Source organism: Diadema antillarum, unplaced genomic scaffold, assembly GCF_040938485.1.
Source record: "Diadema antillarum isolate AM-2024a unplaced genomic scaffold, OU_Dant_1.0 scf00000144, whole genome shotgun sequence".
NCBI classification, from domain to species: Eukaryota; Metazoa; Echinodermata; class Echinoidea; order Diadematoida; family Diadematidae; genus Diadema; species Diadema antillarum.
Genome location: NW_027271033.1, coordinates 152,268 through 176,902, shown reverse-complemented (window position 1 = coordinate 176,902; position 24,635 = coordinate 152,268). Strand labels below are relative to the sequence as shown.

General features: G+C 38.6%; 1 protein-coding gene across 1 annotated transcript in view; it reads left to right on the top strand.

The window, feature by feature from the left end:
• The window catches only part of LOC139721490 (uncharacterized), a 175,755-nt gene that overhangs the window by 13,690 nt on the left and 137,430 nt on the right, over positions 1-24,635 (top strand). Inside the window, exons 5-14 of the mRNA XM_071632804.1 lie at positions 1,885-1,968; positions 4,478-4,570; positions 7,673-7,902; positions 9,460-9,541; positions 10,198-10,247; positions 11,859-11,933; positions 16,671-16,725; positions 17,812-17,858; positions 21,098-21,186; positions 23,829-23,925. Of these exons, the coding sequence (XP_071488905.1) occupies positions 1,885-1,968; positions 4,478-4,570; positions 7,673-7,902; positions 9,460-9,541; positions 10,198-10,247; positions 11,859-11,933; positions 16,671-16,725; positions 17,812-17,858; positions 21,098-21,186; positions 23,829-23,925 (902 nt within the window). The remainder of the gene's footprint in view (positions 1-1,884; positions 1,969-4,477; positions 4,571-7,672; positions 7,903-9,459; positions 9,542-10,197; positions 10,248-11,858; positions 11,934-16,670; positions 16,726-17,811; positions 17,859-21,097; positions 21,187-23,828; positions 23,926-24,635) is intronic.

The following is a 24,635-nucleotide window of genomic DNA, read 5'->3' as shown; positions in this document are numbered from 1 at the left end:
TAACAAGTAAGTGATAGATAGGTATAGAATGCAGGATGCCTTCATGGCAAAATATGACAACTGTACAGAAGATGAAATATGTATGGCATTAAAGGGCTATAATCTGTTTCATGCAGAGAAAAAAAAAAGAGAGAGAAATAGTGTCGCTGGGTTGACAAGACCTTGTATCACTAATGTTGATTACTTTAGTCAAAGTACCTATGATGACGACCAGTAAATCAAAAACTTGTAGAGACCATTCAACAGCTCCAATCTTGAGCCTTGAAATTTCAGTGTGATGAATCTATGGGGTGGTTACTTTGTGCAATCTGGATTAAATTCATTCTTATGTTTCCAGTGGTTATTGAGTTCAGACTTGATAAAACTCACTTTTTTGGATTAACTTTCAGATAATCAATTTGAATGACATCCTGTCCAAATCCTAGCTGTCTTATCCCAAAAATGAAACCATCATTGCATGTCAAAGGAAAGGCGATCCCATTTTTTAAAGTGCTTTGGCTGCCATGTTTTTTCACTCTCCTAAACATAAGAAATTTTTGAGATACAGTTCGACCCTGATTATCCGGCCATGTCGGGACCGGCGCTCATCCGGATAAGCGAATTGGCCGGATATGGGAGACACAATGTTAATATACATAGCTGCCGTCCAAACTGTCGCCCCAGTGCACTGGCAGCTAGGCAGGTAGTGTACCCCGCAACGGTGGTTCTTATGGTGAATTTATAGATCATGACTGCTTACTTTTACAATGATAATGTGGTGTGAATTTATGTTAGTTCTGTCAGGAATATTGTAGGTCAATCGTGTGAGTTTTGTAGAAATTTTAATTGAGTTCAAAGTCACTGTTTTTTCTCAATTTTTGAATGAAAAAAAAAGTCCTTCACTGCGTGAACGCGTCCGGATAATAGAGATTTCCGGATAAAAGGAGGCCGGATAATCGAGGTCGAACTGTACAAGGTTTTGCCCCAACAGCGATATTATACAGTTGTCACCACTTAATCAAGAAGGGGTTGGGAGACAAGTTTTTCTTGCATTTAAGTGGTGCAACTGCTTAAGTGGTTGCTAGTATTAGCCTGTGCAAACCACACAACATGAAGCCCAGTTTGTGGGCATTACACTAAACCATGCACAGTTATCAATCACGGAAAACCACAGCATTAAGTACACATGTGTTACTACATGCAGACACAAAACAGCCAAAAAACAGACACAGCAGTCTCATAATTGTGCAAATGCATCAATGGAACAAACCTCCCATTTGATCCTCATACTGACCCTTGTAAAGAGTTCACAGTATGTCAAGTCACAATGCCTCTGACCCTATCTATACAGAGAAGAAGCTGCACTGCTAATTTTGACATGTTAAAACACGCACATTATGCATCAACACAGATTGCACGTATGCTTTGACAGATTTTTCTCACTGTATTCATGGCTTCTTAAGCCGTCTGCCACACACAAATACACACACACAATGTTATCAGGGCGGATCCAGGAATTCCATAAAGAGGGGGCACCTCTACAAAATTAAAGAGGGGCGCTCATGCCCCCCTCATTTTTTCGGCATTTTTTATTTATTTTGTTTTAACAAAAAAAATAAAGGGGGGGGGGGCAATATGCCTGGTACGCCCCCGCCTGGTTCCGCCACTGATTATGTACATTGTACAAACAGGGAGAGTATGGGCCGCACATGGAGAAGGTAACTCTGTATCACACTAAAGGGGTAGTAAGTGCAGGATTATATACCATACTACTTATGAATGGACTTTCAACGAATCCAACCACTTTGAAGCATGAGATCCACCACCACCTGACTTTGTGCATCTAAAGTACGTATAAACATCTCAGCTGTGATTTACTGCAATGTTAAATTTTGCTTGTTACAGAAAAATAAGCGATCTGCAATGCAGAGATCCAATCTAGAAGGGGAAGGCAAATCATTGCCAATTGGAGAGCGAAATTCTGCAAAGGTATGTAATGGCTCAAGACAATTTTCCAAATGTTTCATTCACTCATGTACTGATTGTCCAGATTACCTTCTAAGTTATATAGTGATGCAGCATATCATTTTGCTTCATATTGAATAACACTTGCCATAAAGAATGAAATGGATAAATGTTCTATCACCTGGCCCATTGAAGATGTATACAGGACTAGACAATCCAAATGGCATGTGTTTTCTGCCACAAATACAGTATTAAAGGGAATAAAGTCCAGCTGTAAACTGTCAAGCAACATATTTTCATAGTGTGAAATTTTCGCGAACTGGAGCTAACAGCATTTTTCGTGGCATTAAATTTTCCAGAATTACCACTGGCATTCAGTGCATATAGTGTAGATATAAAAACTTTTACGTGCATATTTTTTTTTTGCAAACCTCGACTCAAACAAAATTTGCAAAATTAAGATGCATGCAAACATTTCTGGTTTTACAGTATGTGGATGGAATGAATGCAGAAATATTAGTTGAACACATCAGTAAAGTTTGAGGAGTATTAGACAATCTATTCAAAAGTTTGAATTTTCATAGTTTTGGTATGGCTGTCATGAGATAAGAAGACTACGACAATTTGTGATGTCACAAATGGACATCAACATTTAGAAAAAAAATATGAAGAGACTTTAAGAATTTTGTTATGCAGTCAACTCTGCGTAAGTTTACGTTGCTTAAAATATTGAATAATCAGCAAAGTCAACGAAAATTAAAAGGCCTTCTTTACATTCAAAGCCTTACATGTGTTATTTTTCTATGCAGTGCACTCCCTTTGTAACGAACATCATTATTAGGAAACTCTCATTACAGCGAAGTAAAGTTTGCGGTCCCAAAATCATTGTCTATATATCTTTCAACACTTTACAATGTATGTTTGGCTTTAATGAAATTGCAATATAAAGAAAGAAAACCACCAGTCCTGATGACTTTGTTATTTAATGAGAGTGGCTGGTACACACAGAAGTCGAGTATCACCTAGTAAGTCAATGCATTTCCTCACTCCCCTCAAATGGAATTGACGTTATGAGGAGAGCACACTTGGCTTACCTCTTTCTGAAGGCAGGGAAATGATGTTACCCTCAACATTATGTCAGTAAAAAGTGATAGGAAGGCATACCTAGCATAAAATATGAAATTTTGAGGAATTCTTTTTTATATCTTCCTGCTGTGACATCATTGTTGTAGACTTTTTGTCTAGTGATTGCGGAACTGAAACTTTGAAACATATATAACTTTTGAGCATAGTGTCTGATTTTCCAAAAAATTCACGATATGTTCCTTAGACCATATTTCTGCATGCACTCAATCCGCACAATGTCAAGTATTTGGATCTCATTTCCCTTTAAGTGCACTGCCTTGCTGGGTTCAAGTTGACTTTGATAGAAAGTGTAAAATCAGATGGAACAGAGTTGTAAAAACTTCATCAAAATTGGGCAAAAAACAAAAAACAAACAGTGAAGATGTAGAATTTCATATTGAAAGTAGTTTCACCAAGTAGTGGTATTTGTGAATTATTTGAGATGCTGATGTCATCAACTCACACATATATCTTTGTATCTCACTGGTGTCTGCACAAGAATAGTGTAGCAATCTATTTTTGGTCATTAGTATATTAAATCAAGTACAAACTTGCCTCCTGACATCATTGTTCATTGTGGTGATTGCAGCAAACCAAATGTGCAAAGTACACAAATTTGTCTTTCTATATTTCTTCAAACAAGTGAGGAAGTTTAGTAAAGATTTGTGTGTATCAGTGAGTGACTTGTGAAGTCATGACATCATCACTTCTAATTTGCATACTTGATGGTCACTACGAATGTCACTGTTTACCTGCCGTACTGGTATGTAAGATTTCAAAATCTGTAATTTTCTCATTTAAGGTCTCATTGTAATGAATCCTCTATCCTATTTGTTTAGTTATGCTGTATTTATTAAGACTGATACTTCATTTATAAGTAATCATCCCAGTTTTGTTTTTGTTTTGTTTTGTTTTGTTTTGTTTTTTATGATGATAAGTAACCTTGCAATTCCTATTCCAGTTTGTGACCAAACATGAATAAAGATACACATAAAAAATCTTTGCACAATTGTAGTGTCTATGGTCACATGATGAGATCAAAAATCATTGAATGTCACATGTTAAAGTTAGCCAGGAAAACTCTTGTTTTTGTTTTGCTTCTTGTCTTCAACTGTATGATGCGTCACTGATACCTTTTTACACTCCTACACCCTACTCTTCATTCTTGTTCAGTTCATCCAGTTCATATAATCATGAGCTCTCTGCATTTGTCCCAACTTTTTAATAGCCAAATGCAATGTGACTATTAGCTTGTTTGCAGACTAGCTCTGAAATCCTCTTAGCTTGACATTTATGAAAATGCTCACATCATAATTTAACCCTACATCTACATTATATGTGTGGACCTTGTAGGAGTCATTTTGATATCATTTACCAAATGGCACAATTCTGTATTTTTCATATTCAGGAGCGAGCCAGGATACAGCGGAACAGAGAGTACAATGAGTTCCTGAAACAGAGAGAACAGGGCAAAAGGAGAGGTGGCGAGCCCAGTGCAGCTGTAAGGAAAAACTGTGTTCAGAATTGTACTTGTAATATTACATGTACTTCTTCTAGCTGATTTATACATCTAATAAGTAGACTTCATGTGCAATTCAGCAATTTTATTTTGTATCAAATTACACAGCAAAATGTGAGGAAGTATTTCTACTGTCATTGTGTGTGTGTGTGTATGTATGTGTGTGTGTGTGTGTGTGCAGTTTTAAAGCTCTATCAGTAAAGTTGATGCCTGAAGATTAAAGGCATAATTTACCATTTGCAAATGAGACAAAAACCCAGCGTTAGTACTTCAAAATAGTTCTAGAGTGTGAGTTAGGGATGGAAACAACCAATGTAAAAATTTGAACCAGTATAATCTATGTTAACTCTTTATGTGCCATGGTGGAAACCCCCTGTGTGCCACGATATTCTGAGACACGAAGGTAGTCATGCTTTGAGAAAGAATTCTGTTTTTCCAAGTTGAATAACTTCTATAAATTTCTGTTAAGATGGGCATAATAGCAGGCAAAGTTAAAGAGGAATGCCAAGCTTTGTTTCGATATAAATTGTATGACGACTCTACAGTGTATTTTCAATTTTTCTTTTGAATGATTAGTTGCTACATTACTGTAAAATAAAGGCATGACTTTTGCACATTAAACCGTGACAGAAACTTAGAATATACGAGCAAATCTAGTTGGGAACATCGCTTGATAATCAATCACCACATAGAATGGAAGCCGTGTATGAGAGGAACAAAAGCACGAGAAACGCTTCCATTGTGCCGCGGGATTAGCAGTAATTAGCGGTTTATCGATCGGTCTTGACGGCTTTGTTTGTTGAGCAGAATATGCGCCGTCGAATGAGTCGGAGGTGTGAACGTGGCACATTAAGAGTTAAGTCCTGTAAAATATACAAAATGTGAACAATAGTTATAATAGAAATGTTTCCAGACTAAACAGCCTACAGTTATGGTTTAATGAGAAAAATAGTGATACCTGTATCTCCTTATATTTCAGGCTTTATTGCACAAATTTCATATGGTAGGCTCTATTGTGATACAACTGACCTACACATACGCATCAAAAGTAATATTTTGAAAATTTTTAAATTACTGCTCCCAAAGGTAAACAAGACCTTTAAATGCAGGTAAATCCTACGATGTCACTTTAGAGTGATAACATTCAAATAAAGTCCCCTTTATGTCAGAAAAATTACCCTAAACATAAAATGATTTGTAGTGAACGGTTTTATGCATTATGTGCAACGAGTTCAGAAAGAGAAATTGCAATACTTTATAAATATATACTGTATAAGCTGTTATTTTCATGAATTTCATGAATCACAGTTGGATCGCAAATTTAACAATGCGCGAAAATGTCTCCATGCGCCGTGTTAATAGTGCATTAATGTAAGCGTTGACGTCAATTCACAAAAACAACATCTGGCGAAAATGTCTATGGCCTCATCATTTGCAAAAATATCTGTTTGCGGAAATAACAGCGTATACAGTATTTTTTCTGTTTACGGTTAGATGTTTTAAAAAATGAGCATTTCTAGTTTATGATAGAATTAATGGGAATGAGCCTCATCACACAACATCCTCCTCCGCCCCACCCCTCCCCCCCCCCCCCCCCCACACACACACATATATGATATTATACACCCGGTTATAATTCTTACACAGACAACATGTAAGACTGTATTCAGCAGCAACAGAGTTCAAAGTTCCATTCTGTGATTGTGTATTATGTATGCATATGTTTTGGAGTTATTGTTATATTTTAGTATATTTTTGAATGTATAGAATTAATATATTGAAGTTTAGTTTGGTTTAGTATGATTTTACACCATGGTTGATTCTGTTAAAATGTTGTTGTTATACATTATCATAGATTCTGAAAAAAGGCAATTAGCCCAAAAGCTCAGTTAGAGGGGTTGCTACTCAACATCACAGCCACGTCTCTTGTGCAAGTTTTGCTGACAATTTATTACTATAACATTAATTTGTGCATATGAACTGTTGTAAAGACTATTACTTTTGTGTGGTAGTCAGTGAATTTAAAAACAAATTCACATGAAATTCCCCAATTACAACCCAGCATGTAATACAGAAATCACTAAAAATGTTTTACTTTACAGTACTTGCCTTCCAGAATTCCATGGAGCCATTCCCTACCACACACAGCAAAACATTCTAAAAACCTTGTTAGACATGGCAGTGTGAATTATGCGTAGTTGTCATACTTTTAATGATACCACAGTCTGTATCCTCTTGTTGGCATTCCCTTGTTGAAGGATGATTTTGAGCAGTACAATGTACACTAAGACATTTCATTGAAGTCATGTTCAGCTCTATGGGCAGCTTTGTTGAAATAGTTTCCATGCTTCCAGTCTGCAGACCTTTTCAGTTGTAGGAAAATGTTTTGCATTGTCATATGAAAACTCTGATTCAGATCTCAGATCTCAAAATTGTAAATTAGTCTAAGGAGGGATTCACATTGCCTTTGTTTGATGACTGCATCAATCACAAAGTAAATTGCTGTAGCTGGAAGATGAAAATATATGGAGCTTGTGCAATATGTGTTATTCTAACCTATTATTGTCAGTGATATGGCTGAGGATATATAATGTCAGTTGCCAGAGACTCCTGGAGTTTCATGCAGCTGAAACCACATTAACCTCTGGCCAGATGATAAAACAAAGACTTATCAAACCGAGGCCATCATCCATGAAAAGATGCAATCAATCTTAAGTCAGAAAATCAGACACAAATCAGGTATCAGCCAATGAGAATTAAGTATTCAGAGACTTATGTTTGATTTTCTGACTTAATTTTGATCTCAAATTTTATGCAACAGGGCCCAGACAAAATGAGTAAGTGTAAAGAAGATATGATAGAGGCTGTACTGCTACAATACTGGGATGCTGATTTTTTTTTTTTCATTCCTAGATACATTGTATGATTATCTTTATGAGATTGCTGAGTGACTCATAATTTATGTTGGTCTCGCACATTGTCAGTTGACCTGTGGACATACTTTAACTCATACAAATCACACTGTCTTGACTTTCTTCCTAATGCATAATTTGTGGACATTCTGCTTCCACCCATCAAACACAGCCCCTCCCTACCAATGGATACAGCCAGACCAGTGGTCCCAACCCACACCAGGCTACGAATGGCTCCTTTGAGGCACTCAAGAGTCATAGAGAGGTGGCATCTCAGACCCCTATACCACGGGGTTATGAGGACCTTCCCCCTAGAGGTCCAAGGAAGGGATGGGGTACACCCCAGCCTCTGGATTATGAGGACATCCTGAGGCAGAAGCGTGAAGAAGAGTTGAGATATCGGTACGAACTACTATATTTTCTATGTTTGTATCAGGATCGTACAGAGTTAAGCCCAGGGAAGATCTATTGTAATGCATTTATTGGAGTTCAGCAATTTGCTGTATCATTTTTGCAGGGTACCACATGGCCAGTGACATGTCATCAACCCTCTCAGGCCGGTATATAGTCATCGTTTGAATTACAATAAAATTACCAGGAATCAATGTATTTGCTGAAAAATAGCCCGTAATGATTTTAAAAAAAAAAATGCTAATGCACAGCTGCATGTCACATGTGTACATGTACATTTCTTTAGTTGCTGTACATGTACATTTCTTTAGTTGCTTAGTGCAGTTCACAGATTGGTCAGCTACTGTAAAACTGGAAATGTTCGCGGTGTTGAAATTTTCGCGCATTTCGCGCAACCAGAAACTAACGCAAAAATAAAAGCATGTGAATATTTTTGCTGGCCATGTGTTCATGTGCGTGATGTCTTGATTCCGCGGAATTAAAAACACGCGAAACTCTTCTCACCCGGCCAAGCGTGAAAAATTAGTCGCGCGAAAATATCCACTTTTACAGTATACATAAGAATAAGTCACTTGGAATAACAGCGAAGAAATGAGGGCTGCAACACAGCAATTTTTGAAAAGAGAAATTGCATATATTATTTTACCGAAATTAGGCTGACTAAATGACAAACAATTTGTTTTTGCTTCAAATTCAAATGGTGTATAAGTGATCTTTGCTTTGTCTTTTGCATATTTAGGCAACTTTATTTGTGAAGATTTAAATTCTCCAGATCTGTGCTTGAGGTCTGACAAATGTGATGGACATCACAATATTACAAATATGCACCACACAGAACATATATTCCAGTGTAATAGGGAAAGGTAATATTATTAAGCCATTTTTGCAGAAGTGACTTTGGCCCTCACATGACCAAGATGCATTTTTTCGGCCTCCATGTCTTGCACGTTTGACTTGATTATTTCTTTGATAAGCAGCCTTAAAGGGATGGTACAGTTTTGGTGGAGATGAGACTTTGGCTTTGAACTTTTTGCGAGATACCAAGAAAACACTTATGATATAGTACAGAACATACTATTTTAAGAGGAATTCAAAGTTTATTTGACGAAAATCGGGTTTGGAATGAGTGAAACATCCAAAAACAAAGTAAAACAAAGCGATCGTAATAAAGTGTGGGTCCCACACTTTATTAGAATCGCTATTTTTTGATATCTCAGCCATTTCAAGACCAATTTTCATCAAAGAAACGTTGAATTCCTCATAGAACTACATGCTCTTTCACATTTTAGAGGTTTCTCATTATCTCACCAAAAAATTTTAGAAACCTGAAATTAGGTCTCAACCATAACTGTACGATCCCTTTAAACATTTACACTTTGTCCAGTTATCAGAAAAAATAAAGAAGAATGTTACTAATGTATTGAGTTTATTGATACTGTATTGCATCAAATGAAGTGACTTTCTCCTCCCCTGAAGCCTAAACACATGCAAAGTTTCTGAACACATATGAGGTTTCTTGATTCATAATTTGTGTATGCTCCTCACCAGTCGCTATGATGACTTGGACTACTACCAGCCCAGGAGTCTGAAGCCAGCCCACAGTGATCCTTACCTCAATAGATATGATGAGGTTAGTTTATGCTGGCTCACAAAGATGATGACTTTCATTGAATTGTTTGAGAGTAGTGATATGTAATAATGGCTGATTCAATTTATCCCTCAATGTCTGCTGTTGTACAATTTTTGGACCTTGGCATCAAAGTTGTATTTAATGGAATGTTGATGAATATACTGTATTTTCATTTGGACACATGTTTATTGGGCAAATGTATTTTAGACTTGAACTGTAGATAAAAACGTATGTGAAAACTATATCATGTCATTATTGAACAATATTATGTTTTCTGTTTTGTTCTCTGATGGAAGGAATTTTCTGTCTCAAGATATTTGTTGTATTTTTGTCACAGTCATTGTTGTAGATGTACACGTAGACTCACAATCAAGCCCTGTAACACTGATTTTTTTTTTTGTGTCTTGTAAATTAGATTCCCACATTCTTTAGATATAACTTTACTTCATTTAGAGGTGCAAACCTTCTCAAGTAATGTCACTTCTGATTGTAAAATGCATTCTCAACAGCTGAATATGCAAGAACTTTGCATGTCTCTGAAATAAAAAGTGTAATTTACCAACCTTCTAATATGTTTTGACTATAAATGCACTGTGCTGATTTTCTTCTTGAAGAATTTGATGAGTTTTTTTTTTTCTCTCTCTCTCTTTCTGCAGGATGGCAGAAGATCAAGCAGGAGAGATCCATATGATGACTATGACAGAAGGTAATCTACAATTTTATTTGTCATTAAGTACAATGTATTTTAGAGTAAGTGTAGCACAGTGTTACATGTACAGTGATACATTCCATTCAATTAAAACATTTAAAATGCCATTAAGTTTGTTGTTAGTAATCCTTTTTCTGTGATCTCTAACATATGTTTGAACTTCCTTTGTTTGTTTATTTCATTGTCTTTTGTATTTTCAAAAGACTTTGGATTGGGGAGATACAAATAGTATTATATCCGTCATGTCAAGTTTCTTGCCATATGATTATACAGAGCACGAAAATGGTGTAGTTTTACTAGCTAGCTACGAGCAGCGTGATGCGATGCAAAGACTTACTAGCCAGCGTGATATAGTACTTTTGAGAATCCACGATCTGCACCCAATCGCGATTGTGTGATCGATATCTACATTTCTCACATTAGAATGTACGCAGTGGGCGTAGTAGCGATACTTACTAGCTAGCGTGGTGGTGCTGACGGCATTACAGAAATCTGTGGTGCGATGGTGTGTGTGTGTGATCAATGCAGTTCAGGTCAATTGACAGAGTGACTGCTTCAAGTAATGGAGGAATTTCATAAATTGCAGCAGAAGTACAACATATCAGGTATGGTTTAGGAATTATTTCAATAAAGTAAAACCGATTTTGAAGATGATCTGGGTAACGAAGCCTCTTTAGGCCAACTAGTACTAACTAGTCCTGGACCTGCTCGATCTTTCGGAGTTCTGCGCGCTGGACTAGTAGCTCGTGCATATAGGAATCAACAATGGTCTAATACACTGTGGCCTATGTATACATACAGCGCAGCGGTGTCGTTCGCTACGCGCTGCACGCAATGCTGCTGCACTGCTACGGCCTAACATTCGATTTATCCAAAAGGGAACCTTGTCATCACTCTAGTAAAATGCTCGAGAGGGATATAAAACAAATATCGACTGCTTTCTTTCGGGCCATGATAAAACTATTTGCCCTCGGTGATTTCTCAACAGTGTCATTCGTCTCGGGACATAGCACTGTTGAGAAATCACCTCGGTGCAAATAGTTTTACCACCTCCCTTTGTAGCAGTCGATATTTGTATACTAGCGCAACAGACAATAGGAATAGAAAGCGTGCTGACAAGAGGGTGTTGTAAACTGACCCCTTCAGCCTGCACTGCTGGTCATTCCTTGCATTACTGCGTAATTATTCAGTACCCACTGCATGCTATAAGGGTTAGAACCAATACTTGTTGTTGGGCAGAAGCTTGGTGGTCTAGCGGAGATGACCCCTGTCCGGAGATCAAGAGGTCATAGGTTCGAATCCTACTCGAGTATGTATGCCCATGATTTTTTTTTTTTTTAAACATCTCGACAGAAGAATTTGATGAATTTGGGCATAGTGTTGATTATCCAAGAGTGAGAATCAAGAGGGACCCAGCCTTATCTAAGTGTCAGAGATTATCAGAGATTTACATGAAACCTGTTCGGAAAACTATTTCTGGAAATTGTGTTCATACCTTATAATAACAAAAGAGATATTAAACTACATTCACCACTCAGACAGTCAGTTCCTGGTATGCGTGTACATTTTATGTTATGTATATTTCTCTTGTCTCGCGTGGTAATGCAGGAGAGTTCGCTTCAGTGATGAGGTTCCTACAGGAGGGCCTCAAGGGGGTCCCAGAGGTGGGGAGCTGTATGATAGGTAAGCATATGGAGAAAGTAGTCATATTGACTAATACAGATTATGAAAGCCATTAAAGTAGTATAGACAACACCGATATAGGCTTTGAAATGTAGATAACATTGACACTGTAGACTGTGAAATCTAGATTGTAAAATAAACTGCACAAAACAAAACATATAAAGAAAAAGATCATTTTACACATGTAACTGACTACTCAGAGAAACTTTGCAGCTTTTTATGACTCTGTGGCATGGTGGATAAAACTCTTGACTTTTAGTCAGAGGTCCCAAGTTTGAATCCCACGTTGTCCTTGGACAAGAGGTTTTTACCTAAAATGTCCCTCTTGACCCATTTGAATAAATGAGTACCTGGCAATTCTTGGGTAATAGTAATGGCAGGACCCTCTTGTAGAGCAGTGGCAAACAATGAAAAGGCTACCCTTGATAAAGAAGACCATATCATTATTATTAGCTTAATGTAGAATATCAGTAATAAAAACTTTCTAGCCAGGAATATGCCCTTATTTGTGCAAAATTAAGCAGATTTGTTAATTCTAGATGCAAAGGGGGTTTTCCATTTCACAATTGTTCAGAGATCAGTTCACTACCACCTGCAACAGTTTTTAGGGGTGTTGCACATTGAACTAAACACTTGGGCCCGAATTCACGAAGGTGGTACAAATGAAACCATGGTTTAAACCATGGACAAAAACTATGGAGCGGCAAGTGTCGCATGAAATATTCTGTAACGAAATCAGTCATTTCATTGATGAAATGATTATTTTTAACGAAATGACAACATTTTGTAACTCAATGAACATTTCGTCCATGAAATGATAATTTCGTTAACGAAATGGTCATTTTGTCAACGAAACGGTCATTTTTTCAACGAAATGACTAATTCAGTAACGAAATATTCTGTGTGACACTTGCTGCTCCATAGTTTTTGTCCATGGTTTAAACCATGGTTTCATTTGTACCACCTTCATGAATTCGGGCCCAAGTGTCATGCGACTCGCATTCGTTACCAGGCAGTTGCACCATTCTGAGGCGTGCTTGACTGGTTGCATCTGAACTTTAAATATGCTCAAAATTCAGAGGCGACCAGATGTGATTAATTCACTCACATCAGGTTGTACGACCGGTCGTGCCATTTATTGTGTGAGTGTTGCACAACGTTTCACAACTTGATGCGAGAGTTTCTATGACTCAATAGTCGCTTTAGGTTGGCTGGAGGTCAATGCGACATGCAACATTCGCACATGCACTAGGGACCTGTAGACACCAGTCTTGCAAGTGGAGGTGATAGTGCTGAGACCATGAGACTGTTGCATGACCGGTTAGACCAGGCGTCCACTAGGGCGCGGACAAGACGCGGACAAGCCCCGGAATGCAAATTTGGTAGTCCGCACTCCTTCGGGAACCTGTCCGCACGTTCCTGAACGTGTCCGCTCACTGTCCTAAACATGTCCGGGCGTTTCCGCACCTTCGGGAGAGAGAAAAATTTCCGCGTCCAAATTTTGATCGAGACCAAAATTTGGACGCGGAAATGAACTTCCTGACACCTTCGGCGACTTGTCCTGACGATGTCCTGAGGATGTCCCGCTTGTCCGGAACCCTTCCGCTCCTTCCGCACACGCTCCGGAAAGAATCCCGCGGTGTGGGGAAGCTTCGCGAATGAAAGCGGAAGACACCAGGAATGTTTTAGGACAGCGCGGAGCCGATGCGGATCTATATATGCAAGTGTCCGGAACCGATGCGGAAATTTTGTGATCCAGACACGAAATGTCGACACTTTCCGCGAGCGTCATACCAATGAAACGCAAAAAGAGCAAGAAGGGAGGCGAGGCCCCCATGCAAATATCCCCATCACAGGCACACCTTTCGTCTAGTGATGAAGAACAGGTAAATCTAAGGAATTTCCGGTCCCAGAAGGCAAAGAAGAAGGTAGTAGAGACTGTGCCAAAAGCAACCAGAAAAAAGTTAAATCAGCCCATTAACTTCCTAGTAAGTTTGTGTTGATTTGATCTTTTCAGAAATTATTTTTCATCTGAGTGACTTTCCTGGTTCCTATTACTTACTATGGTACATTTTCCTTTATGTTGTTTTCGTATTTTATTTGGAAACAAACTAGGTTGTCCCATGTGACAGCCCAGCTGAAAAATCACAAAAGTAGGTGGAAGTACACACAGAAAAAAAGCATAACATTTTTGGCTAAATGTTAATATATTATATAAACATGAACAAGTTGTTATTCATACGTAAATGCTTTCTAATGATATAACATAGAACAAAAGACAAATTCTGCACACTAAAAAGCATGTATTCAATTGCAAAGATATACCTGTGTTCTCATTACAATATAATATCTTTGAAGCCCAAAATAACAATGAAAGCTAAAGGTGATGGAGGAAAATTAAGAATTTTCTGTCAATTCAAAATTCAAGTGAAATGAGAGAAAAAGCAATAAATCATGAACTCGAAAAAGTGTTACATTTCTGTCTTTCTTTTGTTTGTTTTTTTGCTGAGTGTATATATCTAAGTACACATTAAGCATCACAAATCATTTCAGAAATATTCTTTACCTGAATGACTTTCGTAGTTATTACCTAATGATTTTTTCTTCTCTTTGTTTTAGTTGCAAATAAACTCGATTGTCCAATTTGACAGCCCAGCTGAACCCCCCCCCCAAAAAAAAAGTGAATTAAAGTAGGTTAACAATATTTCCCTGTTTTTACACTTCATTAACAATAGGCTAGTAAGTTCTAAGCATAAAAAAAAAATTCTCGGACTTGAAAATGTTCAAAAGTGATCAAAATAAGAGAGGGTTAGAGATGCACAAGGGTAAAAATTTGAGAGAAAGAAAAACAAATTTAATGATTAGGATCATTTTGGCATGCTCTACAGAAGTATCAGACAAAACATGTATATACTTCACGATGGATAAAGCACAGGTCTAAAAAAGGGAATAAAGAATATATATATATATATATATATATATATATATATATATATATATGTATACAGTCAAACCTGTCTATAGCGGCCACCCAAGGGATACGGGAAAAGTGGCCGTTATAGACAGGTGGCCGCTATAGACAGGTAATCCAACTTTGTTTGCATTGCCTACATGTACATGTATCATCGTTGTATACATATACATGTACATGTATGTGTGATCATGCATAGAACAATGCCGGTGCACAGTCATGAAGAAAGCTTAACACTAGTGCATTATTGTGACTGAATAAGTGATGAATGCAACGGTGGCGATCACTGAACGTTGCCCAGAAATGACTGGCACGGCTAAAAAGCAGAAAAAACACCCTGAATTATCGGCTCGGCTACGGCTGCATCGGGTTTTTGGCCGCTATAGACAGGTTAAAATCTACCGCGGAAAACAAAATTTGTGGCCGCTGGCCGCGTTAGACAGGTGGCCGCTATACACAGGGTCTTTAACACGGCTTTTCTCTCGGGGGGATTTTTCAGTGGCCGCTATAGACAGGTGGCCGCTATAGACAGGTGGCCGCTAAGGCAGGTTTGACTGTATATATAAGTAACAAAACTGCAACAGAGTTCATGCTGTATTCACCAACGGTTTATTTCTTGTGAAGAAATAAACCGTTGGTGAATACAGCATGAACTTTGTTGCAGTTTTGTTACTTATCTTTTTATCTTGCCAACACGTGGACTACCTTATCAACATGATATATATATATATATATATATATATATATATATATGGTTCAAAAAGTTTGCGAATATCATCCATGTGACTGTGGGCAGAGAAAAAATTGTTCTCCCAGATGAGACAAATCAAAAAAAAAAAATGAGTCGTCAGCCGAGATGCAGACAATCCTATTCTTCGACTTTTGGTGGTCACATTTATCAAATAATATTGACGAATCATATTAATATAATATCAGCAGCTACTGCTGAAGCACAACAAGGAGCATCAATGACGGCTAGCAGTCAAATGAGGAAAAGTCAAAGTCAGCGCCAAATTTATACCTTTCCATTTTCCTGGTATTGTCCGCAGTTTGTCCGCATGCCTAACTTGTGTTGTCCGGAAGGCATCCTGATTGTCCGCGTTCATTCCTGGTGTAATCCTAGATGTTTCCGCGCTGCCCGGCTACGATTAGCATATTCCGAGGTATTTCGCGCTCTTCCGGAGTGATTCCTAGGAATGTCCGCAGTCAGTCTGCGGACAGTCCGCGGACAGTCCGCGGACAGTCTTAGGAATGTCCCAGGACAAGCCGATTCACAAAGTTATTCCGCGTCTGTCGCGGACAGGATGCCGAAATAACATAATTTGCTTCCGCAACCCTTCCGGGGCTTGTCCGCGCCCAAGTGGACGTCCGCCCTTACTGCACATTGTACAATGTTGTACGACCATTACCCAACTGTATAAGACTTCGTGCAACTTTTCCTTGGGGGTATATATAGGGGCACAGTAGTACAGTTCTTTATTGCAAAGGTTTGTAATTCCGAAAATGAAATAAACTTCTTTTTGTGACAAAATATGGTGTTTACAAGTAGGTGAGGGTATTAATAACATTCAGTGATAGTTCTAGTTTGCATTGTGCCTATGATAAAGATTACATTGCCTATCACAATGCGACTGTATGAATGTGACTTTTTCCTCTTTGTATTACATTCAGTGATGAATTCAACACATAATTAATTCATAAAAAAGCCTTCAGTTGAGGTGAATTTTTAGTACCAGTGGAATGACTCTTATCATTTTATTTCCCAGATCATATCGTCCAAGGGTACGAGAAAGCCTTGAAGAGCCTTTGGTTTATGATTGGGTGAGTGATAGGAACATAATTATGTAGTTACACCTCATGATGCTCATCAGTAAGTATTAGCATCATGTGAGATAAAGAGACTTTTGTTGAGTATGCATGCTCAAAATGCACAGTACTGTATTTGTAGTTACTGTAAAAGTGGATATTTCTGCGCGCCTAATTTTTCGCGCTTGGCCGGGTCAGAAGAGTTTCGTGTGTTTTTAATTCCGCGGATCAAGACATCACGCACAGGAATGTATGGCAAGCAAAACTATTCGCGTGCTTTTATTTTTGCGCTAGTTTCTGGTTGCGCGAAATGCGCGAAAATTTCAACACCGCGAAAATTTCCACTTTTACAGTAGTTTGAGAACATTGTGACAAATGTCAGTTGGACTCACACCACAAGTACATCACCTAAGATGCCGATCAGGTTCAAATATGGATGAAGTCCCCCAAGTCAAATGATCAAGTGGTCAATGAACTTCGCATGATACGTACTATACTCGTAGTATTGTGGTGTACTCTCAATAGCTTTGAGTTACAGTATGACCACCAAATTCACAGCACAGGTACATTACCTAAAGATGGCGGTCAAGTTTGAATATTGGTAAAGTCCCACAAGGTCAAAGGTTAATTAACTTTACCTGATAAGCACCATACTTGCAATATTGTAGTATTCTCTCCATATCTTTCCACAGCTTTGAGCTATGGCCACCAAGGTCACACCATAGGCACATCTTCTGAAGACGCTGATCAAATTTGAATATTGGTAAAGTCTGACAAGGTCAAAGGTCCAAGGGTTTAATGAACTTACATTGAAAAAACTATACTCACAAACTGTGATATGCAGGCGAGACATCGCTTGCCATTTGCCTTGTTTCATAATGACGTAATGTTTTCCAGATATTTGCTAGATTCCAAGCATGAGACATTAAGTGTTTATGAGTATAGATGTACAAATGAAGGAGCTGTGACAATTGATTTATCAACATTTGAATATAATAGTTAATGTCTCATTAATCTCATCACAAATGTTTGATGTAAATCTAGAATAGTAAATATGGCATACACTTAAGTTCTTTCTTCATTCTTTTTCACCTTTATCAGAGTCAGAGTAAAGCGGGGAGAAGTCGGACTTTCACGAACGATGAAAGGTATGTAGCAAGAGAAGACAGAGAGAGCAAATTTCCACAGAGAGATTATTTTGCAATAATTATGTGTGTATGTCCCATTCTCAAACATCCTGATGCAAAAATAGTACCCTGCTGTATGCATGCCATTTATATGCAGGTCATGTTTTGTTTTAAAATTTGGAATCTATGGTAGAAGGATCTGCATTTGTAGATGAGCAGTACCAGTGAGAAAGGAAATGTTTAGACATCAATTTAAAGATGTTGTATACAGTGTATGTTTCTTTCTGTGCTGATGATTATACGCATGTAACATTTGCTTAAGGTCTTCGGTCATGGGGTCAAAAAGATCAAAGGGCAGTTAAAAGATGATAGATAATAACATTTGCAAATGTTTGCATGAGCTGAGGGTTGCTGGCCAGTCAAATCCTAAGATCCCCACTGCAGATTTTTTTCCCTACCTAAACCCAAAGACTACCTCAGAGCTGCTTAGTCTCCCTTAAAGCAGAATACTAAAGGAAACGCATATTTTGTTGGATTATTCCCCCATTTCAAGCTTAGAGCATGTTAAACACAGCGGCCTTTAATTCATCCATTTAGAAAATTGCGTTTTGGAGAACGGCTGCTTAGAAAAATTGTATCCTGAATCATGCTCAATCGGAAGATCCATGGTTATTTTGGGGGCGTGTCCATGACGTCATGGGGTGAAGGGCAAACCTGGAAGTATCACACAACAGCCTAAGCTTACCTATGTATGCTCTCGATGAGAGCATGATGTCGAGGCTCATACCCCGAAATCCCAAGACCTTTTTTATCAGAATGTCACAAAAAATGAAATGAAATTGTTTTCTACTGCAAGTCTCCTGTGAAATCACACATTTCCTCGTTTAAATAGAGTCTGTTAACGTGTTATTTAGGCCACGAATACAGAAGTTGTCAGGCCTAGTGCCTGTAATGGTGCTTCGTAGTCGATCAGTCACATGCATGCGCCCATCATCGGCCACGTATGTCGCAGTGCAGTAGCCTCCGTGTATCAAAGAGCGGAGAAGCCTGGGCTTCGTACCTCTTTGGAACGTACAATATGTACTATATCAGCAGTTCCTCGGTAGTACTACAGCTGTGTACGCCATATATATAGCGAGTCTTTTTTTTCGCGAATCGGGACTTGCCAATAATTTCGCGAGTGCTTAAATTCGTGGTTGTGGAGTACACTACGGAAGGGGGAAATATATACGGAAAGTGAGTTAATATTTTCTCGTGTTTTTAAATTCGCAAAAAGCACCAGGTTCGCGAAATTGGTGAAAATTAAAAAAAAAAAACCTCGCGAAACATTCGGTGTACGTGGATCGCTAATACTAGATACCACGCAGTCAATGCGTGGGCATCGGCTAAGTCAAAGTCTTGACTAGGCCGGCCGGCCTATGTGGTGATAAAATAAACGATACAGAGCACTGCGATTTTCATTGATAGTAATAAAACTTTGTTGGACTCGGTGAAGTAATGAATGGATAGTGCAGTGAATTAGTGAGGGTACCTAGCTCTAGCTAGATAGAATGCTGATGAGCTGTGAACGGGAGTACGGAGTGAGTGTGATGTGATAAGATACATGTATGATAATACGTAGCCCGACCAGACGCTGCGCTACTTTATACAGCGACTGGGCTGTGTTCAGTTAGGCCTATACTGTGGCGCTTGAGACCTTGCGCGATTCCCTTCACCCAATGATGTCATCGGCAAAGCCTCGAGATTTACGCTGTGACCTAGATTTTAGGGGGGTGACAGGTGTAAATCCTCTAACTCCACTTCAAAAAGGCCATTTTAAACGATGTAAACGACAAATTGTTCTATGTGTCCCACTCTTTGACTTCATATATAATTTTATTTCTTCAGTATTCTCCTTTAAAGCTGCAATATGTCTCATCATGTACTGACAAGAGAATATAAAAAAATCTCCTTGACTTGAGTATTATGTTTGCCTGTTGAGTTGCATAACATACAAGTATTTCTGTGATATTCTTTGAAACCACCCAGATTTTGGTCTGGCAATGTAGACAGCCCTGCTACAATATACATGCTGTTGTACAATTTTTTATTAATTTTGCCCACTTGTTATTATCACTAGCTATAAAATTGCTCTTATCATATGTAGCTGTAGATTTGTTGCGTCAGGTAGATGGTAGTACAGTAAACCTCGGATAAGTCGACGTCGAGTGAGTCGAAAATCACTTAACTCGAAGCAAAATAAAAAGTCCCGATTTTTCCCCATGTACTTTTCTCTAAGAAATATTCGGATAAGCCGAAGTACGAGAGTCGAATTTCGGCTGTGTCGAAGTAAAACATTCAGTCCCTTTAGTACGAAATACACGTAGTTTACATCACTTGAGCCGAAGGAGATTTCTCTGGCATTCTCATTACATTTAGAGGAGAACAAAAAAATTGGCATGTCGCAGAACCCCGTCCCTGACCTGCTGCAGGTACGGTAAGCATGCACACTCACCGTACCGCTCGCACGCGCTGTCGAATACGTATACACGTACACATGTATACATGTATACACACAGCACATCGATCCATACTTTATCCATACACACAGCACATCCATACTAAATTTATCCATGTCAAGCCAGAACTCCTTGGTCAACCAATCGCTGCTTTAATATTTTAGTGACAGGTCAAGTGGGCGGAGCTTGTTAGTGCGTGCCCGGCTGGCTGTATAGTTTTGTTCAATGGAGGTGGGATGGGCCTGGGAGAGTGTTTGTCTAAGGGTAGGTTGACAGAGATGGCTACCTTTGTTGCACCATAGACATAGCACATGCACATTGCCACGTTAGCGCAGACATTCTCAGAACTACGTTTAACTACTAGTACAGGTATTGATACAAATTCCATGTTCAAGTTAGAACAAAATAAGAACATTATCTTCAAGAACAGACAAATTTGAATGCAAACACACACACGAACGCACACACACACACACACACAACACACATGCATGCGAATGTACTATGATACATGTACATAACTGTGAGTCGAAAAAATATCGACTCTCGCGAGAGTCGAAGTTCACTTAAGTCGACGCATTTTTGTCAGTCCCGAGAGCTTCGACTCATGCGAGGTTTACTGTATGTCTGCATTTAGCCAACTAATTAACACATAAGACTTGATGGACCTTTACTCAATGAAAAGCATACAAGAAAAAATTACACTTTTTTTGATTACCATTGCTACATATGAATAATGTATGGTTTAATCTCATTCTGCAGACCCAAACCAGCCCTTAAACAGGAAGAGCCAGAGAGACCTGCCAGAGCTAAATCGGCTACACATGCTGAGGAGAGCAGCCTGCCTTTAGGTGATCATTGATTTACAAAACTAACCGCAGAATATGTATGGGAAAATCTTAAAAGGAAATAATCAAGAAAATATGATTATAAGTGGACATAATCTTGCTTCCACCAGAAGATCATGATGAACATCAGTCTTTTAAGGGCTTTTTACACTTGTAAATTTTTGCTTAGCCCCGGACCAACGGTGGGGCTAAGGGGGGGCCTTAGCCCCACCGTTGGTACGGGACTATCCTTAGCCCACTTTCTGTTTACACTCGTTTTTGCCAAAGTGGGCTAGCCCCACCGATAGTACGCCACTATCTGGCCCTGCAAAATAGCAGGGGTTAGCACCGCAATTGCAGTGCTAGCACCGCAATTGCGGTGCCAAGCAAGTGAGTGTAAACAGAACGAAAAAATAATCCTGGGCTAAGCGACGGAGACGAAGTCCGACCCTCACTGACCAATCAGAAACGAGGTAATCAAGTGCTGCCGGTGCGTGCGTGTACGTGTACAGTACACAGCGTAATTATGAATATTCATGTGGTTTGGAAAGTCCGGGGCTAAGAAATACGAGTGTAAAAAGGTCAGTTTTCTCCTTAGCCCCGGACAAGAGATAGTACGGGACTAATTGGCGAGTGTAAAAAGCTGAAAAAATTGGTACGGGACTAACGATAGTCCTGGGTCAGAGAAAGTCCGGGGTTAAGAAACACAAGTGTAAAAAGCCCTTTTGATGATTACTACCAAATTGTTCATTTGTTTCCAATCTCTTGGAATGCCTTTTTAGCTCAAGTGAGCTATTGCGATCGTTCTTTGTCTGGCGTCCGTCATGCATTGTGTGTCGTCCGTCGTGCGTAAAAAAAAAAAAAAAAAAAAATTAAGGAATCTTTAAAGATCTTCATCTGTAAAACCAGAGGTGATAGAGCTAAAGTTGATACTATGGGTGGGGGGGGGGGGGGTCCCTTATTGTACATTTTCATCTTCTTCTTGAGAATACCTGGTCAAATTTTAGTGAAACTGTGTGTAATTTAGATTAGTGACTGCGTGAGAGGTTAACTTGCAATACTCAGGTGAGCGTGAAACCCCTGCGTCTCTTACTTTATATTTAGTCAGTTTGACAAGATGACATTTCGCACATAATATTATGTTGTCAGTCATAATGAGATGTAATGGAGTGTAATTTGCTTTGTGTTTTTAGAATGAACTTCCCCAGTAAATAAAAACTGAACTGAACTGAACTGAAAGTAGATCAAAATGATTACTGTCCAGGTGTACTGTAATAGACAGATTTGTTTGTTTGTCTCAATACAATGATAATGAGAGGATTATATTAGCAAGTATTGACTTGTGAGTTTAGTCTAGCTATCTGAGTTTATGAGGTATGTGGAGTGGAGAAATGAAATGAGAAACCTGATTAGTTTGCACCAGCCAGTGAGGACAAAATTTGATCCTCCCATAGACATCTGTGGGTTGAGTGGATGATGGAGTCTGTGAGTGTCATGAAGGTAAACAAGTGTTACTCAGATGGGAACTGGTGAGCACTTTATATCTTTGCTGTGTTTACCTCATGAAGTAAGGATTAAACTTCACCAGTAAATACTTGCATCTGTAATGCTCTCAGTTTACTTAACTGTTCTCTTGAAACACAGTGAGACCTACAAAGAAACTCTGACCTCAGCCCACTAGAAGCTATCGGGTATTCATGAAGAGACACTTTATCCTGTACTTGTAGTACCTGTTGGGTTAGAACTTTGTAAGCATGGAGGAGAGTCAAAGCAAAGTCTGGTGCTTTGGAGTTTGTCATGTTAATCCTTGAAGGTGTGATTTGAACTCCATCCTGCTTGTTCTGTGATGGATGTCACTGGCCTGGGATGATTTTGCCTGTGATATTGATGCAGCTCTCGTTGAAGACTGTTTGTAAGCAGCCTCATCCATTCTAGACTGCTACATGACATGCTTACTTCACTGAATGGTGGTATCCCTGTTCACTCTCTTGTGAGGCTTGTTAAAGCTTGCCTCAGAAACAGCTCTTGCCTCTAACCATGAAATGCTTCTGTGTAGGCCAAATTGATTTTCATATGCTCATACATGCAGATGCAAGGGTCTGTAGAATATGCATTTAACCTCATTTCACACCCAACTCTCTCTGATCTCTTTGTTTTGCCGCTTCCAATAAGTGTAATGATATTATATTTTATATTGATTTTAAGAATGTGAAGCAACTTTACAGTCTGATCCCATGGCACCATGACTAATGCTGTGAGCATTCAATTGTTGCAGTGACTTGTTTGGACTTGCAAGTGTAGCTTTAGACTCTGGTCTAGTAGTACACCAGTGCAGCTTGAACAAATGCAACAGGCTCAGAAAAAACAAGTAATAATAATGATAATGATAATAACTATAATATAGACATTTATAATGTGCAACATATCCACTCAAAGGTGCTCAAGGTGCTCACAGTCAATGTTTATAACCAAATACACAATCCGACGGTATATTACGTATAAGTTTCAACAGCTGCAACATGTTCCTCCTCTAAGAAAAGTAGACCAAATGTGCATTTTTAGTTGAAAGTAGATAACAGTAGAAAGCAAAACCAGTTCACGATAAGATTTCATCTCCTTTGAGTTACACCCTTTTACTGTATTCCACCTTTATCTGTGTTCTCAAGGTCGAAGGGAAACAGAGAGTGCAGCAAGAAGGAAGAAGCAGCAGTACAGAAAAGAGCTGGAGCAGCAGATGCAAGAGGCCAAGGAAGCTAAGATAAGGTGACTGCTGCAAATACATCATTATTTGAAGCTTGAAAGCAGTTTTGAATGATCCAGGCATTTGTATTCAAGTCACTGCATTCAATTGAATACTGTGAATACTTACTATAGTGTAAACTTTTATTGTCCATTTTTGAGCAAATAAAGTTCTTAGAATTACACTGTCTGCTGGAACTCTGTTTTGAAAATGAAAATAGGTACATGCAACATCATGCTGTTTGTTTTTGTTGTTTTGGTAGTGTGTGCAATGTGCAGATTAGACATTCCACTGATTTGTTGCATTGTCATATTAACATCATTTGAGCTAAAAGTACCTAACCAAATCTTGATTTACATAATATTTGCATGGCGATTAAACATGACATGGATTGTGGGAATGTAATTATCTGTTATTGTGAAAATGAAATGAATATATCGTGTGTAGAACTCAATTCATAACAAAGAAACAAAAGCATTTAAATTCATTTTTCTTGTTCGTTTTTTGTTTTTGTTTTTTGGTTGTTTTTTTTTTGCTTCTGGATATTGTAAACTGCTACAAAGGGTGTTTTGCTTACAGCTGTAATGTTCAGGTGTTTTTCCAAATTCCTTGCACGTAAATGACAGCATAGGTTTATGAATTCCACAGTGGATGAAAACTGTCGCGTGCAATTGCCCACATTGATTAGCATATAGTGTAAAGTAATGGTAGCACTATGAGTGTTCATGTTCAA